Source organism: Gopherus flavomarginatus, chromosome 8 (genome assembly GCF_025201925.1).
Source record: "Gopherus flavomarginatus isolate rGopFla2 chromosome 8, rGopFla2.mat.asm, whole genome shotgun sequence".
NCBI classification, from domain to species: domain Eukaryota; kingdom Metazoa; phylum Chordata; order Testudines; family Testudinidae; genus Gopherus; species Gopherus flavomarginatus.
Window position 1 is genome coordinate 69,013,095 of NC_066624.1, and position 18,806 is coordinate 69,031,900.

An 18,806-nucleotide genomic window follows, 5' to 3' on the forward strand; every position below is an offset into this window, starting at 1 on the left:
GCTTCCCTTAGCGTTCTTTCATATAGTTAGCTTAGCCTAGTTTAATTGTAGTTAGTCTTAGTTGTTAGTGTATATATTGTATATAGTGAGGTTTGGGAGCAGGGTTTCCCTAATCCCCAAACCTCTCCTTCCCCCCTACCCCTCTTTGGGCTCCAAGGCATGCCGCGAGCCCAAGGCTTTAAACCCTGTGGAACCTGCAGCAAGCCTATGCCAGTGAGTGACCCCCACAACTCATATCTGATGTGTCTAGGGGAGGCACACCAGACAGAAAGGTGCAAGATCTGCAGGGCTTTCCACTGCAGAACTAAAAAGGATTTCCGATTGAGGCAGTTGCTTATGAAATCCGCCCTTCATCCCCAGTCTACTGTGGACCGCCCCGGCATCGGTACGTGACACAGTGCCCAGGAAGGACTCTAGTCTAAGAGACTTTCGGCACCAGCGCTCTCCGGCACTGCAGGATGCACAGACAACCCGGCACCGCTCGCATTCACCAGTGCCATACAGGCTGCATAGAAAAGCCAGCAGAGCACGTTCCCTGTGCAGAAAACAATGGGATCTGCAGGCACGATACCAGGGCATCCCATGAAGGAGCTCTCGGCGTCCAGGCAGCAAGAATGGGTTCCATCAACTTCAGTTCCCACAAGGAGACTGTTGAGTCTGGTGCACATCAACTCCCGGGATGGGCAGTGCCAGGTGGAGGAGTTGGAATTACCCTCCACCCTGGACACATTTGAATCCACCAGAGACTTAACAGCAATGATGACTCCTCAGCCCCTGGTGATCAGAGATAAGCCCCCGGTGTCTCCGCAACTATCGCCATCTAGAGGCAAGCTGGCCATGATGCAGCTGTCTCCCTCTCCTGCCCGGCACCGACAAGAGAGCAGCAGTGAACTCCGGCTCCAAGAGATAAGCGACACCGACTCTCGGCACCAATCCCTTGGCACTGGACCCTCGACATCGGTTCCCAATGCCGGATTCCCAGTTTTGGTCCCTGGCCCGGGCATCTCGACACCGGTCCCCTGCATCATCGGCACAAGTCCGTGGCGCAGTACCATGCGGCACCACCATGGACATCTCTGTCGAGATCCGTGTCTTCAAACTCAGATGGTGACTCATACTATTCCTGTCGCAGCAGGCATAGATCCAACAAGCAATGGAGGGAGGCACCAAAGGCATGGCAACCCCAGTGTCAGCCTCCGTCGCAATGGCCTTTTTGGACCCCCTGGGCTTACCATCAGGCCCAGGGCTCCCATTCGGTGGCCTTGGAGCACTGACCACCCCAGCCAAAGATCAGCCTACGCCCCGTGGTTCTGAGGCGACCTTGGCACAAGCCCCACAGACAACGCAGGTCACAACCAAGGCAACTCTGAGGCACAACCCATTGCAAGGCCAGGCTGCGGTTGCCACAAAGGCCCCAGAGGCTGAACAGGAGGAGATCAGGGAGTAAAAGGGTCAGGAGGATCCTGTGCCACCTCTGATCTCCTCATCATCTTCAGATGAAGTGATGGCGGGAGCTTCAACCTCGGACCCTTTCCCATTTGACCACAGGGCCTACCAGGACTTTCTACAAAGTACTGCCTGTAACATGGATTACAGGCTGAGGAGGTGGTCAAACCCGAAGTCCCCAAGGTCAACCTCCTTGCACCAGAGGGACCATCCAGGGTAGCTCTGTCACTAATAAAAACTATCCAGAGCAATATTAAGACTCTGTGGCAGATCCCTGCCTCAGTCCTGCCCACCGCCAGGGGGCTAGAGCACAAGTACTCCGTTCTCTCCAAGGGATACGAATACCTGTTCTCTCACCTGCAACCATGCTCTCTCATAGTATCGGTGGTGAATGAGAAAGAGAGACAAGAGCAGCAAGAATTGGCCCCTAAATCCAAGGCGTCAAAAAGGATGGACCTTTTTGGCAAGAAAATCTGCAGAACTGGGGGCCTGCTGCTGAGGATAGCTAACCAGCAAGCACAACTTCAACTCGTGGGCCTCCATATTGAAGCATAAGGAGCTGATTCCACCAGACTCCATAGATGAGTTCTCGGCTATCACTGCTGAAGGGAAGGCAGTGGTGTGAAGCCCTCTCCAGGCTTCACTGGACTTGGCAGGCTCAGCTGCCTCCATCCTTTCCTCAGGAGTAGCCATGAGGAGAAACTCATGGCTATAAGTAAACCTTCATCTGGCTCTAAAAAGGCCTTTTGAAGGGATACCCGAGGACTGCACATCCACTATGACATTGGATCCTTCCCCCTCTTCTTATGAATCGCCTATCCCACTTTTACTGTGCATGGTCTCAAATAACATCAGACTGCTGGGTTCTTTGCATGTTAGAAGTGGGATATTCTCTCCAATGCTGCTGCTCCCCTCCCTCCCACCTCCCTTCCCCGTCTCTCTTCAGGGACCCTTTACATGAGCAACTCCTTATCCAGGAGGTGCAAGTGCTCGTTGCAACAGGGGCAGTTGAGGAGATTCCTCAGGAGCTAAGGGGCAAGGGATTCTGTTCCCATTATTTCCTGATCCCCAAAGCCAAGGTATGTCTCAGACCCATCCTAGACCTGCGAGGACTCAACAAATTAATGATAAAGTTGAAGTTCCACATAGTCCCTGAGGGACTAGTACACTGTCCTCAACATGAAAGATGCGTATTTTCACGTAGCCATTCGACCAGCACACAGACGATTTCTCTGGTTTGCAGTTGACCAAAAACATTATCAGTTTGCAGTCCTCCCCTTTGGCCTGTCAACAGCCCCCAAGTGTTCACCAAGTGCATGTCCAACATAGCAGCCTTCCTTCGAAGGAGGTAGGTGCAGGTATACCCATACCTCGACGACTGGCTGTTCAGGGACCTCACCAGGGAAAACATGGAGTCTCAAGTCGAATTAGTCAGATATACTTTCAACAGAATGGGTCTCCTCCTCAATGTGAACAAGTCAACCTTGTCACTGACCCAAAGAGTAGAGTTCATCGGAGCGCTGCTGGATTCGGCACGGGCAAGAGTGTTTTTGTCAGAGAACTGATTCCAGGTCATGACAGACATTATTCAAGGCCTCAGGCAATTCCCGACCACCACAGCATGGAGATGCCTGAGTCTCCTCAGCTACATGGTAGCCTGCACTTACATGGTCCTCCATGCCAAATTGAGGCTCAGGCCACTCCAGGCGTGGCTCACTTCGGCCTGCCACCGGGACACAACAGTCTGGATGTAGCGGTCATGGTGCCCGGGCAAGTACTTGAGTCCCTGCAGTGGTGGCTTAACCCCAGGGCAGTCTGTGAGGGAGTTCCATTCTACGGCCCCTAGCCCTCCTTGGCCCCTGTAACAGATGCGTCAGCTCTGAGATGGGTTGCGCATTTGGGAGACCTACGAACACAGGGTCTGTGGTCACAGGAGGAGCTTCCCCTTCTTATCAGCAACAAGAAGCTCAGGGCAGCTTCTTGTTGCTGATAACAAGCTGATAACTGCCATGCACTGACTTTGTAGCTTGTGGCCCTAGCTACAAAGTCAGTGCATGGCAGTGATGATGGACAACACCACTGCCATGTTTTACATCAACTAGCAGGGTGGATCCTGTTCCTCTCCCCTATGTCGAGAAGCCCTCCAGCTATGGGAGTTCTGCATAGTCCATTCCATTTACCTCGAGGCATCCTATCTCCCAGGAGTGGAGAACAAACTAGCAGATTACCTCAGCAGATCGTTCCGAAATCACGAGTAGTCCATCTGTCTGGATGTCATACACTCCATCTTCCAAGGGTAGGGGTTTTCCTAGATTGATCTATTCACCACCAGGAACAACATGAGGTGTCCAATGTTCTGCGCCTTCCAGCATCACTGTCCTGGCTCAATCACGGACACGTTTCTGCTTCCCTGGAGAGGCCACCTGTTGTAAGCCTTTCGCCCGATCCCTCTCATGCACAAGGTACTTCTCAAGATCCGCAGGGACAGAGTGGACATAATTCTGGTGGCCTTAGCGTGGCCCTGAAAACAATGGTACACCACACTCCTGGAACTGTATGTGGACACTCCAATCGAGTTACCACTGCATCCCGATCTAATCACTCAGGACCACGGTCGCTTTCACCACCTGGACTTCCAGTCCCTCCATCTCACAGCCTGGAAGCTTCATGGTTAAACCCCATGGAGCTTCTGTGTTCAGAACCAGTAAGGGAGGTCCTACTTGGCAGTAGGAAACCATCTACTAAAGCCACATCTAGCTAAGTGGAAAAGGTTCACTTGCTGGTGTCCCCAGCAGCATACACCTCCACTACAGGCGTCTATACCACTCATTCTGGAGTACCTTCTGTACCTGAAACATCAAGGACTGGCAGCGTCTGTCATAAACAGATGGTTAAGGATTAATGTCTCTTTAACCTATAAAGGGTTAACTAGCAGTAAACCTGGAACACCTGACCAGAGGACCAATCAGGAGACAAGATACTTTCAAATCTCGGTGGAGGGAAGCCTTGTTTGTGCTTCTTGGGTTTTTCTTTCTGTGTATTCTCTCTGGGTTCTAAGAGGGTCCAGACATGTAAGCAGATTCCTCCAATTTTTCTGAAAAAGTCTCTTCTGTTCAAATTAGTAAGTACCAGTTAGAAAGGCGGTTTAGTCTTTTTGTTTGTTTTCTTTATTTGCAAATGTGTATTTTGCTGGAAGGATTGTATTTGTGTTGGGGGAGGACTCTCCCTAGTGTCTATAAGCTGAAAGACCCTGTAACATTTTCCAACTTGATTTTACAGAGACAATTTTTACTTTTTCTTTCCTTTATTAAAAGCTTTTCTTTTTAAAAGACCTGATTAATTTTTTTCCCCTTGTTAAGGCTCAAGGGAATTGAGTCTAAACTCACCAGGGAGTAGGGGGGGGAAAGGAGGAGGAGGAAGGTGAATTTCTCTTTGTTTTAGATTCACGGAGCTTGAATCTGTCTATCTCTCCAGGATAGCCCAGGGAGGGAAGGCCTGGGAGAGGACACAGTGGGGGAAGGGTTTATTTTCCCTTATGTTAAGATTCAAGGAATTTGGATCTTGTTTCATCAGTGAGTTGGTGAAGCCTCTCCAGACGACCCAGGGAGGAAAAGTCTAAGAAGGGGAAAGTGGGGGGGATAGTCAGTTCCTCCTTGTTTTAAGATCCAGGGGGTCTGGGTCTTGGGGTCCCCTGGGAAGGTTTTGGGGAGACCAAAGTGTACCAGGCACTGCTAGTCCTGGTTGGTGGCAGCCCTATCAGATCTAAGCTAGTAATTAAGCTTAGAGGAATTCATGCTGGTACCCCATCTTTTGGACGCTAAGGTTCAGAGTGGAGGTTCATACCATGACAGCGTCATTCATCAAAGTACATCTCACTGCTATCTCAGCCTTCGATCCGGGAATGTCTGGCCAATTGGTATTTGCTAACCCCATGGTAGGCCATTTTCTCAAGTGTTTGGAACGCCTGCATCCTCAGACCAGACAGCCTGTCCCAGTGTGGAACCTCAGTCTTGTTCTCTCAAAATTAATGAGGCCCCCTTTTGAGCCAATAATGACTTTCTTCCTTTTCTATCTGTCATGTAAGGTAGACTTCCTGGTGGCCATCACATCAGCTAGGGGAGTGTCAGAGCTAAAGGCTCTTACCTCCGATCCACCCTACACGATCTTCCACAAGGATAAGGTGCAACTCAGGCCTCACCCAGCCTTTCTTCCCAAGGTAGTGTCACTCTTTCATACTAGCCAAGACATTTTTCTACCTGTCTTCTATCCTAAGCCTCATGCTAGTAGTCAGGAGCAGAGGCTATACTCATTGGACGTTTGGCAAGCACTATCATTCTACATCGAGCGCACTAAGCCGTTCAGGAAATCGAACCAGCTCTTTGTAGCGGGAGCAGACAGGATGAAAAGGACTCCCAGTCTCATCTCAAAGAATATCTTCCTGGATCACATCTTACAGCCGCACATGCTACAAGCTGGCCAAGGTCCCAGCCCTGGCATTTACGGCACATTCGACGAGGGCACAGGCCTCATCAACAGTGTTCCTGGCCCAGGTCCAGATACAAGAAATTTGCAGGGAAGCAACGTGGTCCTCGGTGCATACGTTCACCACTCATTATGCTGTTATCCAGCAAGCCAGAGTTGATGCAGCATTCGGCAGAGCGGTGCTCCAATCAGTGTTCCCTTAACTCCCGACTCCACGTCTGGGGTGGAGCTTGGGAGTCACCTGATTGGAATTGACATGAACAGGCACTCGAAGGAGAAAAAACGGCTACTTACCTTCTCATAACCGTTGTTCTTCAAGATGTGTTGTTCATGTCCATTCCAATGCCCACTCTCCTACCCCTCTGTTGGAGTAGCTGGCAAGAAGGAACCAAGCAGGGGCTGGGTCAGCAGGGTCATATACTGAGCACCGTGAAGGTGCCACTCCAGGGGAAAAGGGAAAAAACTTTCTGACGACTGAGCATGTGGCGCACATACACCTGATTGGAATGGACATGAACAACACATGGAGCGCTGTTCTGGTACATTGTGGAAGATCTAAAAGGAGATAAATGTTATGGGTACAACGAGCAGCCAATTACACCTCTTCATAAACACACAGGTTAAGCATGTGTCCAACAATGATTTGGTACATAAAATAAAACTGGGCCTTAGACATCTTTTATCTGCAAATCCTTCACTTATGCAGTCACTAACTCAAATTGATCGTGACTTTAGCAGAATATCTGGGCCTTTTTATTTAATAATCTGCATGTATATTGAACATTTAAATCAAAATATAAATCAGTAAAGAAACTCTTATTCTTGCTGCAGTTCCAAAGGCCTTGTCATAAACAGATTTGTAAGGGTTAATGTCTCTTTTACCTGTAAAGGGTTAAGAAGCTCAGTAAACCTGGCTGACACCTGACCAGAGGCCCAAGAGGGGGACAAGATACTTTCAAATCTTGGTGGAGGGAAGTCTTTGTTTGTGCTTTTTGTTTCGTTCGTTGTTCGCTCTCGAGACTGAGAGAGACGGGACATCATTCCAGGCTTTCCCTATCTTTCTGAATCAGTCTCATGTCAAGGTTTTTTCCCCCACTTTGAACTTTAGAGTACAAGAAGTGGGGACCTGCATGAACACTTCTAAGCTTAATTACCAGCTTAAGTCTGGTACGCTGCCACCAGCCAGAATTTAGTGTCTGGCACACTTTCTGTTCCCCCAAAACCTTCCCTGGGGAGCCCAGACCCAAACCCCTTGGGTCTTAAAACAAGGAGAAATTAACCATCCCCCTCCTTTTCCCCCCAGACTTTCCCCTCCCTGGGTTGCCTTGAGAGGCTTCACACAGATCCAAACTCCTTGGATCTTAAAACAAGGAGGAATTAACCATCCCTCCTCCTTTCCCCCCACCAGTCCCTGGTGAGTTCAGACTCAGTCCCTTGGATTTTAAAACAAGGAAAAAATCAATCAGGTTCATAAGAAGAAAATTTTTAATTAAAGAAAGAAAAAAGTAAAAGTTATCTCTGTAAAATCAGGATGGAAAATGCTTTACAGGGTACTCAGATTCATATAGACCAGAGGGGCCCCCACCCCCCAGCCTTAGATTCAAAGTTGCAGCAAACAGAGGTAAAAATCCTTCCAGCGGTCAGCCTCTTTGTCCAAAGACACATTTACATGTTGAGAAAACAAACATAAGACTAATCTGCCTTGCCTGGCTACTGCTTACAATCTTGAAACATGAAAGACTGATTCAGAAAGATTTGGAGAACCTGGCATGATGTCCCGTCTCTCTCAGTCCCGAGAGCGAACAACGAACCAAACAAAAAGCACAAACAAAGACTTCCCTCCACCAAGATCTGAAAGTATCTTGTCCCCCTGTTGGTCCTCTGGTCAAGTGTCAGCCAAGTTTACTGAGCTTCTTAACCCTTTCCAGGTAAAAGAGACATTAACCCTTAACCATCTGTTTATGACAGGCCTATTTTATTATTCTATACAAATACAATAAATGAGATCAGCAATCCCCACAGGTTTCATTCATGAGTTTGAGTGGCAAAATATACACTCATCAGGGAACTGTAGTATGTAGCTTCTTAGCTATAACAGCATCTTCTTCAAGTTGGGATTGACCTGAGGTGAACAAATTGAGCAGAGATGGTATATCTGTCAATATGCTAATGGTAATATATTTGTCAGTCTCTTTTTCTTAAACTGTAACTTATGTGATAGGCAGCCAGGTAAGAAAATACGTGATCAAAAGGTAAATCAGAGTAAAGAATGTCATTTTAGACAGGAAAGAGAGAAGTAAAAAGTTGAGGAGAAAAGAGTGAAGTTAAATAGAGTTTCTTTTTATTTCTGAATATAATTTGTAATATCAGTGAAGATAATCATAGAGATTTCTTATAGAGCATGTTCAAGTAAGAAGGAAATCTATTGTCCATATTTGTAATATATGTTCTGGTGTCCATTGATTCCAGTATCCCCACATACCAGTGGATGGCTGCTCTCTTGAGATTCTTTAGCTCAGAATCTTAAAAGGCAACATTCCTGTTCTTCCGCAAAGAAGCTTTCTGGGGGGAAAACCTATGCATTCAAAAATATAGCAAATCAGAACTGAGGTACTGAAGCTTTGAATGAGTTTAATCCTATACTTGCTTTATTAAAACTGGAGATAAAGATAAAAAAGATGCTATTTTCTCTTTGTTTTGCATAGGTGTATGTAGTTGGAGGGTATGATGGGCAAAGTCGACTCAGCAGTGTAGAATGTTACGATTCATTTTCCAATCGATGGACAGAGGTAGCTCCACTTAAAGAAGCAGTGAGTTCTCCAGCAATAACCAGCTGTGTAGGCAAATTGTTTGTGATTGGTGGAGGTCCTGATGACAACACGTGCTCTGACAAGGTTAGTTAACTATATTTATTTCCTTTCTACGTATCTTAATAAAACTGCTAAAAATGTAAATTATAAGGAGAGATATTTCAACTGAATTACAATTCTCCTGGTCCAGCCTACTGCCTGAATGCAAAGTATATATCTCACAGTAGAAAAAGCTAACTAAATAAAGCACAGTTGTGCCATTAATAATCTTTGTCGTAGTTACATCATCTTTCGCTTTGTGTATTAAGAGCCATACACGTTCTTAATGAAATAGCATATTTAAGTAAAGAATGTAATTATGTAAGTTGCTGCTGTTTAATATTTTTTGTTTTTATTGTTACAGATGTACAGTAGGAACAAGGTGTTTGTTTTGACGTAGCAATATCTTGAGTTACTTTGGGTACTCCAAATAGATACTGTTATCTTTAATCTCTTTGAATCAAAACTTCTGTATGTACCTCAAAAAATAAGTTTGATTTTGTTCATTTGTGGTGTTAAACCTAAAATGTGTTTACTTGTTTTCAGGTTCAATCATATGATCCTGATACTAATTCTTGGTTGCTCCGTGCAACTATCCCCATTGCAAAGAGATGCATAACAGCTGTATCTCTAAACAATCTAATCTATGTCGCGGGAGGGCTCACCAAGGCAATTTACTGCTATGATCCAGTTGAGGATTATTGGATGCATGTACAGAATACATTCAGCAGACAGGTAATAAACACTAAAAATACTTGGAAACATCTAAAAATGTATTTTATTTTCCTTGTATGAATAATTTGATATGAAATGAGTTTGATATGAAACTCTGTTAAATTACATCTCTCAGATTCGCTAGTTTTAGCTTTTCATTTATTAAGGTTAAGATTTTGTCATGGGTATTTTTAGTAAAAGTCATGGACAGGTCGCGGGCAATAAACAAAAAGTCACGGAAGCCCACAACCTGTCCTTGACTTTCCAACACCGGCCACAGCTCCCAGCCCTGGCCACTGCTCTGGCCTCTGGAGGCTGACCCAGCCCTGGCCACAGCTCTAGTCCAGGTGGCTTTTCCAGCCCTCCGGCAGCTACTCCAGCTCCAGCCATTGCCACTGCTTCAGCCCCTGGGGGCTGAATCAGCCCTGGCCACTGCTCTAACCTGGGCGGCTGCTCCAGCCCTAGCTGCTACTCCAGCCCAGGTGATTGCTCCAGCCCAGAACCCAGTCCTGGCCTCTGTTTCACACCCAGCCACTGCTCCAGCCCCTGTGACTGCTCCAGCCCAGAAGTCCCCCCTGGCCGCTGCTCCAGCCCTGGTGCTGTGCCTGCAGCAGGGCCAAATAGCTGCTTCAGCCCTGCTGCTCCGGTGGGGGCTGAAACCAAAGAAGTCATGGAGTTCTGTTAAAGTCACAGAATTCATGACCTCCATGACAAAATCATATCCTTACTCTTTATAGTCTAGACACTTAAAAAAAAAACCATGAAACATCTAAAAGTAACACTTCAGGTGAGGGCCAATATGTTAGAATGGGCAGTCTTCTTATTGGAAACCACTGCCCCAATTTAACATATCCGAACATGGATTTATACTAAATTCAATTGGATCCTTTTGTTTAGTCAAAGTATTGTTGCCTTGAAATTGATTAGAACTACAAAATGTTGTAGGAAAATGTTTTAAACAGAGCATGAAACTGGTCTGTGTAGAACTAAAAGCAGCAGAGAGCAGTGTCACAGCAATGTGTGAATGAGCCTTCTGAACAGAATTTCTGTGTGTGCCTTTTCCCTTGGGATACTATTTGTATGTCATCCTATAGCAATAAATTTCACCATGTTTTTTGAAAATCTGCTAATGAAACACTGTAAAATGGAGGGGAAAATGCCCTCAAAGAGATCTGCTTCTGCCCTTCTCCTCACTTTCCATCTCTTCCTTTTACCATTTTCTGCATAGTGTTTTCGCTTTGACTCCTCTTTCTGTCTCGCCTTTAAGACAAAATAACTCCTAGCCTCCCTTTTTTCCTCTAGAACCCAGCATCTCCTTTCTTTGGCTCTTATTTACTCTATCCCTGGCTCTGTCTTCCTTTCCTTTTTTCTAACCACTAATTGTTACATACTTCTGTTCCCTTAACCGCTCTCCCTGTTCCCAGTCCACATTTGTTACATTTAGTCTTTCCACTTTTCTCTCTTCTTTCAATCCCTCCATTCTCCACCGTTTTCTTATGTTAGCTGCTTAATTGTACTATCCCCAGACACTGGATATCTCATGTACAGAAGTCTGAATCAGCGATGCTTAGCTGCTTCAACCCCTCGTAGCCTGATGCCTGAATAGCCCAAGTCTTCAGGATTATCTTATGCAGCTACTTCCCCGGGTTGACCAGAGGAGCAGTATCCTGCTTTCTCCAGTGGGCAGCACCAGAAGGAAATAATATAGCACTAAGCTATCTCCTTTTGGTAATCAAAATGCTGTACTATCTCTCAAACCTTGAATAGGGTTTGGTTTTGTAAGTAGTCATGTATTTGTTTGTGTATTTGATAAACAGGAAAACTGTGGCATGTCTGTGTGTAATGGCAAAATCTATATCCTTGGTGGAAGACGAGAAAATGGAGAAGCCACAGACACCATTCTTTGTTATGATCCTGCAACAGGCATCATCACGGGAGTAGCAGCCATGCCCAGGCCAGTATCGTATCATGGCTGTGTGACTATTCATAGATACAATGAAAAAGGCTTTAAACTGTAAAGAAAGGAAATCTTACGAAAGAATGTTGTGCCTTGGTACAGGACAGAATTTCAAAGATTCATAAAATGGGAAACTGACTTTTCCTTCAGTGTCATATGAAACTAAATATCCATGTGCCTTTTAAAACAAAATGTTTTCAGTTAATTAAAAGGTAAAAAAAAAATATCTACAAACATATCCAGGACCCGTTCAGACATTTCTGGCTTGATAGCGGTGAACTAATATTTACATAGTTTTCCCCTTCTTTGTGATCAGTAATTAAAATTTAGGATGTTGTGTAGGGAATGTGCCTTCACAAATAGCTGTGCCTATATCTTAAGGACTGATGTCTGTATTATTTTTTCAGTTATTTCAGAGTCTGTTGATTTTACCAAATTGACCTACAAAAAATGTGTTGGTTTAAAAGAGTGTATATCATTCTGATCAACAGGCATGATGCAGTGTTGTTGTAGCCATGCTGGTCCCAGGATATTAGAGAGACAGAGTGGGTGAGCGCAATATCTTTTATTGGGCCAACTTCTGTTGGTGAGAGAGACAAGCTTTTGAGATTATATAGAGCTGAAGAAGAGTTCTGTGTAAGTTCAAAAGCTTGTCTCTCTCGCCAGAAGAAGTTGGTCCAATAGAAAATATTATCTCACCCACCTTGTCAGAATGATGTTCTTTTATCAGAAAATTGCTTGGCTTACCAAATAGATTTTTTTTCATGATCACCCACTACTATAGATCTGTAAATGGATAGGGAATAGAGTGGCATCATGGTTGTTCTCTGAGCTACTGCAAAAAGTTGCAGTAACTATTGTTTTCATAGTAACAGACCTTAGTGTTGCTAATAATTTATTATAAGTCGTGCAAATACTGGACTACATGCATATGGAAAAATAATGACCCTTGCAGCATAGGCACACTTCTGTGAAGCAGTTTTGTATCCCAGTTCTGACCTCCTTGAGTTGTAAAGCTGAAGTCTGCTAGTTCCTGGTATCATTCTTTGCTAACTGCAAGGTACCTTTCATCATTCTACTGCATGAATAGACCCCTAGTCAAGGGGATATTCTAACTTCATGAATTCCACGGTGTAAACTCTGTGTTGATAGAAAGAGCTAGGAACTACAGGCCTAACTCTGCTGTTTTATAAATTGATCTTTGTGGTACCTCGTTATGCGAAGTTCCAGGATATCTGCCAACTCTGTTTCTACCGATTTCAGACAATCACCTTTTCCAGTGCTATTGAGCTCCCATAAAGCCTATAGGGGGCACGTGTGGACCTGAAAATTTCCCCACATCACCAGAACACTACCCAGGGACCCGTCCATTTAACCATGTGACTGTGTGAGGGGTATATTTTAACTTGTTTAGTTTTGAAGGCTTAGAGACTTCCAAAGTATCCTCTGAAATTTTGGCCCATTGCTTTTCAATGAAACTGAAAATCTTGCTGAAGATATTCCTCCCATTCCTGCTTAGATCTCTATAACAGAACTATATGTTTGTATAGTTGGGGCACAAATTCATGAAACTGGACATAGTGCTTTGGAGTTTGCATGTGGAAGGGACGCTCGCTCCTTGCACCAATTTCCCATCAGAAGGCAGAGAGTGACACCATATCCTCTATCCCCATGAAGCCTCTCCTTACTTTAAGAACATAAGAATGGCCATACTGGATCAGAACAAGGGTCCATCCAGCCCAGCATCCTGTCTGCCGACACTGGCCAATGCCAGGTGCCCCAGAGGGAGTGAACCTAACAGGCAATGATCAAGTGATCTCTTTCCTGCCATCCATCTCCACCCTCTGACAAACGGAGACTAGGGACACCATTCCCTTTGAACTCCCTTTATGAGGAATTCTGAGGATAGCAGCCAGCCAGGAAAGCAGACAGTACTGGAGCAGATGAATGCAAAGGGCCTCTTCAAGGACAACCCTAATCTCTAGCAGACCCAGGAGATTTATGGGTTCTGAACTCTTTGTTCAGTCTGTAGGAAATAGGAACAAACCACATGTCCGGAGCATAATCTGTTCTCCTTGGAATTTCTTCTCCATCTCCTTCCCACAAGTTTTCCCATGAAATAGGTATTTTGGCTCTTGGCATGGAAATGACTCATTTAGAGAATCATCATTTTCAGTACTGAGTTACTGGTGATATTATAAAGGAACACTGAGCATTAACTGTGCATTGTGCCATTTCATTTGTAACCTCAGGAACGTATGCAGATACAGAGGTAACTAGTGAAGCAGTCCCTGAGTGGTATACACTCAGGTGGACCTAAATTGGAAGAAATGGAGTAGTGTAAGAAAAGTGAATCAGATAAATTAATCGTTTTCTGGATTCCTTGGGTCCCTGTTCACCAAGCCAGTCTTTGAAAATATAATTCCAGCACCTGTGAATAAGGTCCATTGACAGCAATGGTAGTTACACAGTAACTGTTTTGTAGTAACATGGTAAATAGTTTGTGCCATCATTGTAAGTGAAAACATAATTATGGAAGGAACACCTGATTAGAAATAAGATATTAAGATAGATTTCCATTTCCCCCAACTTCCTTCCTTTTTGTATTAAGATACTGACTGTTGATTGTTATAGTAATCTGTTCTGAACTGTTTTTTATTTAGTAGATATATTATAATGTTATTTGTGTGGTGATTACTTTTTATTTGTGTTCATAAGACTCTGTAAATACAAACACATTGCTTTCCTTGTGTCTGAAGATTCAGTTTATAGTCTAGAATGTTGTCTTTTCTATGTTAACTGTTTACATGTATCTTATTACTGTTACATACTAATTTTGAAAGTAGCTGTTTACTATACCAGTAAATACAGACATTTAGATGTAGAAGAAACTTTTTTGCATGCAGCTTTTTAGACCCTGTACCAGTAATGGAAGAGGTAATGTGTTGAGTATAGCTAAAATAGCAGAAGTAATTTATGCAGTAATTCCTTTTTAAGTGAACAGTCAATATTTAATATTTTTGACTCAGTACATATATAGTTGACGTTATCACCCATTCTGTCAAAGTAATAATTTTTAAAATGTAAAAGAAAACTACTTGTTATTGAAAATCTAACATGGTCTAGAGGGATCTATTATATATGGAGCCACTTTCTTGGGTCACTTGTTCTCCAAGACGTTTCAGTTAGGGACAGATGGATTCAAAGATTCACCATCATTCAAACCCATTTAATTGGATCTTACGTGCCCTGATGGACAAAAAAAAAATCTACTTGCATTCCTTGAGAGAAAATACGGAAGTACCTTTCAGTCTAATCAAAAGATCTTCATGATGAAAAGTCACAACTTGTGCTAGCTCCCAGGGAATGAGATCTTCTCAAGGATATAATTTCAAAATAGCTATGTTTGGGAAACAGGGCAAAATCTTTTCTAGCTGTTCCACCCATTTAAAAACTCACTGTTAAGTGTTTATTTAATGTTTGGCCAACAGAGAAAAGTAATTTCCTTAAATCTCATAGCTTTAAAAGAAGCTAGATTAAAAGTTTTCCTTCTGAGTTTTGATGTTCATGAGCTTTGTCACTCCACTTTTCGGAATCTTGGCATTGACTGAAAAGAACATTGGTACTTAATTGCAACTTGATTTAATTTAAGTAGTGCATTCTAGAGAGGTCTACAACCTTTTGCTTTTAAACACAGCATGCATGACATCAGTTTTATAATCACCAGCACGTTGCATTTCCTAGAGTCTAGTAGTTGCTCATTTTCTGGTCAGTTCGCTCATACCCCGTATGCCTTCAGAGTAGGCTGAACTTGTGGGACCTCTTCCATATGTACCATTGGATAGTTCATCTTGCAGTGTGTGCATCCTATATGATCCAAGGATTAAGCACTGTGTTTTCTCTCATAACAGTGGAAGTTCAACATATTACTGATTTTTGCCTCATGCACTAATACAGCAGCATTAAAAATTGTTTTGATATTCTTACTCCATGGTGCACAGATACCTTTAATTCAGGAGATGTTGATATGGACTCCTCCTATATTAATTCAGCCAGAATTTTTATAGGATTTTCAGCACTCTGTAAGCTTCAGGAAAAGGCTGATGATGGAGGAAAAGGAAGTGTTCATCTTCACAGAGGAGAAGTTCAAAGAGGAAACTTTGGACATCTGCGCTTTAAAGCAGGAGACACTGGTGATTGTTAGCTATTCTCTAGAAGACAGACTGAGTTCACTGCCTTATCTTGTGTGATTAGTCAGGTTATCCTGTTTAAATTGATAAGGTGCCAGGACACAAGATGAGAAATAATCAATTCCTTACTATTTAAGATTCTTCTCCTCCTCCACAATGTGTTGATACTGCACTGGACCTTCATTGTTCCCTACCATAAAGGGGAGGTGATGGAGTTATAAACTAATTCTCATTCCAGTTCAGAAGAAAATTTATAGAAAGAATCTGAATAGATGGGTGGGAGAGGTAACAGATAAATTCCAGTGCATTCATTTGATAGTTGAGGTTGCTGTAACCAGGACTTTCTAGACACTCTTACAGTTCATGATCTCAGATATTGACTCATTTAACAAAACAACATCATGTGTGGCAACTCGTTGTCTTCAGCTTTAGAGAAAAAGATGCACATGTTGATATGCTTGTGGTCCTTCTAGTGATGAAGCTCAGGAGGATTCAGTTTTCTTACTTGCTCTATTTGGACGACGTTTTCTTTACAGTTGAAGGAGGCAATCACCAATTCAAGCAAATTTTAAAACTTGCTCGACTTTGGTCTGGTCTACACTGGGTTGTGGGGGTGGGGGTTGATGTAAGATACGCAACTTCAGCTATGAGAATAGCGTAGCTGAAGTTGATGTATCTTATTTCGACTTACCTACCTCCCGTCCTCACAGTGTGGGATCTATGGCCACGGCTCACCCATCGACTCTGCTTCCGCCTCTTGCCCTGATGGAGTTCTGGAGTTGACGGGGAGCACCTTCGGGGATTAATTTATCGAGTCTAGACGAGACGCGATAAATCGATCCCCGATAGATTGATTGCTACCCACTGATCCGGCAGGTAGTGTGGACATACCCTTTGTCACTCAGAAGCAAGGCAGATGTTTTCATTTGAACTTATTCTTTTGCATATGAGAAGGTACAAATTAAATTTGTTAGTGTATCTGATTAAAAAGTCTCTGTCCTAAGTACTGAAAGAGAATCTGTTAGGCAAGGTATAATTTCAGGTAGAAGTATGGTATCTGGCATGGAGCCAAATAATTATATTCACATATCTTGCATACAAGTTTGTTGTTGTTGTTGTTTTTACATAGTCTAGCCTTCAGGTAGCCTCAGTAAAAATCCACTGCAATCTTAGCTTTTTCTGAATGTCTCAATTCAATCAATACTATTGCAAAAATAGAAGCCAGCCTTCCACTGTCCCTCCAGGCCAGATCTGTCAGTCACGAGTTCTCAAGGCACTGACAACACATGGCAGCAGTTTTTCATAACTGATGTTATGTACAAGAGTCCAGGTAACTTAGTAGTGTGTATCCATAGATAACATTGCCTGAGAGTTTTATTTACAGGAAATTCTCCTCTTTATCATATCATAATGTTCAGTCAATATTTTTAATTATTTGTGTGTATGTATTATGTGTGTGTGATTAGATTTTCTGATCATTTTGTGATAGTGCTTATGATGATCTTTTACAAAAATGATAAATAGGTAAAGCCACTCTGTGCTGCATGTAGGTAGCTGTACTTAAGTGATGATGGCAGATGTGTAATTGCAGCTTCTTTTGTACCACTGGTTCCAAAGAAAAGAATGTGTTGAAAGTTGCCAAAATATGTGTGCCTTGAACTCACTAATATTTCATCTACTTTCAGTATGAGCTTGTATTGTTCCTCCCGAATATTTTGTGAAGGTCAGTTTTACTGCCCAGAACAGTAATGTCCTTGTCAATGACAGTAATCTTTACATTCATTAATTTAAAGCACAATTAAATCAATTTATGCAGAATATGTACATTTTGGGTTTTTTTTAAAGTGATGGGGGATTTAATTGTTGGGGGGATGTAATAGTGTGCGTTTTCCATTCTCTATTTTCTGTTTCCACAACTCCCACTGTGACAAAGGAGAGTAATGTTGCTGTTTTTAGCCAACTGTCCTTAAAGTGTACAGTGCATTTTTTGTTAGTAACTTAGTTCAGGACTTGGCTGAAATTTCTGTAAGAAATATCTTGTTTAGGACAACACATTTCCCGCTCCGCCCCCTTCCCTCCCCCTCCCACTTCGAAGTATGTAATATGAAGCAACTGTATAATGCAACCTGGCAATAAGTGAGACTAAGAGACTTGAATACAATGTATTGGTATTCATTTCATATGAGTGAGCACATGACACAAGTGTCTTCTCCTTTCAGTGCACATCCACATAATAACTTTGAGTCATATTAATAGGCGTTACCTCTCCAGCGAAAGAGAATACACCCACTAAACAACAGATATTCTTTCCACACTTGGGGTTATGTTTTGTGTTTTCCTTTTTGGAAGCAGTTCATTGTTGTTGTTGGGTTTTGTTTGGAGGTGTTGGCCAGTTTCCTTTTGTACAGAACATTAAAACATTTTGTTCCACCAGGAGCTAATGTCATTTTCAGGAACAAATTGGTACAGCACAAATCAGATCTGAACAAAAGTGCAAACCACTTAACATGTACCAGAATCAGTTGAATATTACCTTGCACAAAGCCAATTTTAGAGATCTTCACTTTATGTTGGCAGTGGAAAAAGATGCCTTTTTGTAATGTAGCACAGAATTTCAATAACGTTATGTACTTGTTATATTTAAATGTATTTCTTGCATAATTCTTTTTTTTAAAAATTAAGTTCAGTGTATCTAATAAACATTTGTCTTTTGAATATTGCTTTGTGTGTTGTGCTTAGCCCATGGAAGAATCCACAGATGGAGGCTTGGTTGGGGAGAGAGGAAACTGCAGATCCCCCTTGCAGAGTTTTTCCCAGATTGTTTAGTTTGATGGTGTGTTCCCCGCACCTCTGAATCCTCCTCCTCTCTGTGTCTCTGGCAGGATGGCTTTCCCTGCAATGTGCACGTGTGCACATACGCACTCTCTGTAAAAGGGAAGGAGCACAGAACACTTAATGCAGCCTAAGACCACACACACACACAAAGGGAAGGAGCACAGGAGCACAGAACACTCAATGCAGCACAGACCCCATCCCCTCAGAGTCCATGGTGCAAATGCAGCTCACTCCCTGTGTCTATGTGAGTAAGAGGAGATCTGTAGCCAACCCCTTAACATCTTATTGCAAACTTCTTATAGGTTTGTTTCAGACTAAGATGTCTCCAGTGTG

The 18,806-nt window shown here is 43.3% G+C and overlaps 1 protein-coding gene across 3 annotated transcripts in view; it reads left to right on the plus strand.

The window, feature by feature from the left end:
• Nucleotides 1-18,353, plus strand: part of KLHL24 (kelch like family member 24) — a 50,852-nt gene extending 32,499 nt beyond the window's left edge. For all 3 annotated transcript variants that reach the window (XM_050964059.1, XM_050964058.1, XM_050964060.1), the window contains exons 5-7: nucleotides 8,634-8,822; nucleotides 9,324-9,512; nucleotides 11,309-18,353. In XM_050964059.1, the coding sequence (XP_050820016.1) occupies nucleotides 8,634-8,822; nucleotides 9,324-9,512; nucleotides 11,309-11,509 (579 nt within the window). In that variant the 3' untranslated portion in view covers nucleotides 11,510-18,353. The remainder of the gene's footprint in view (nucleotides 1-8,633; nucleotides 8,823-9,323; nucleotides 9,513-11,308) is intronic.
• Nucleotides 18,354-18,806: the final 453 nt, after the last annotated feature.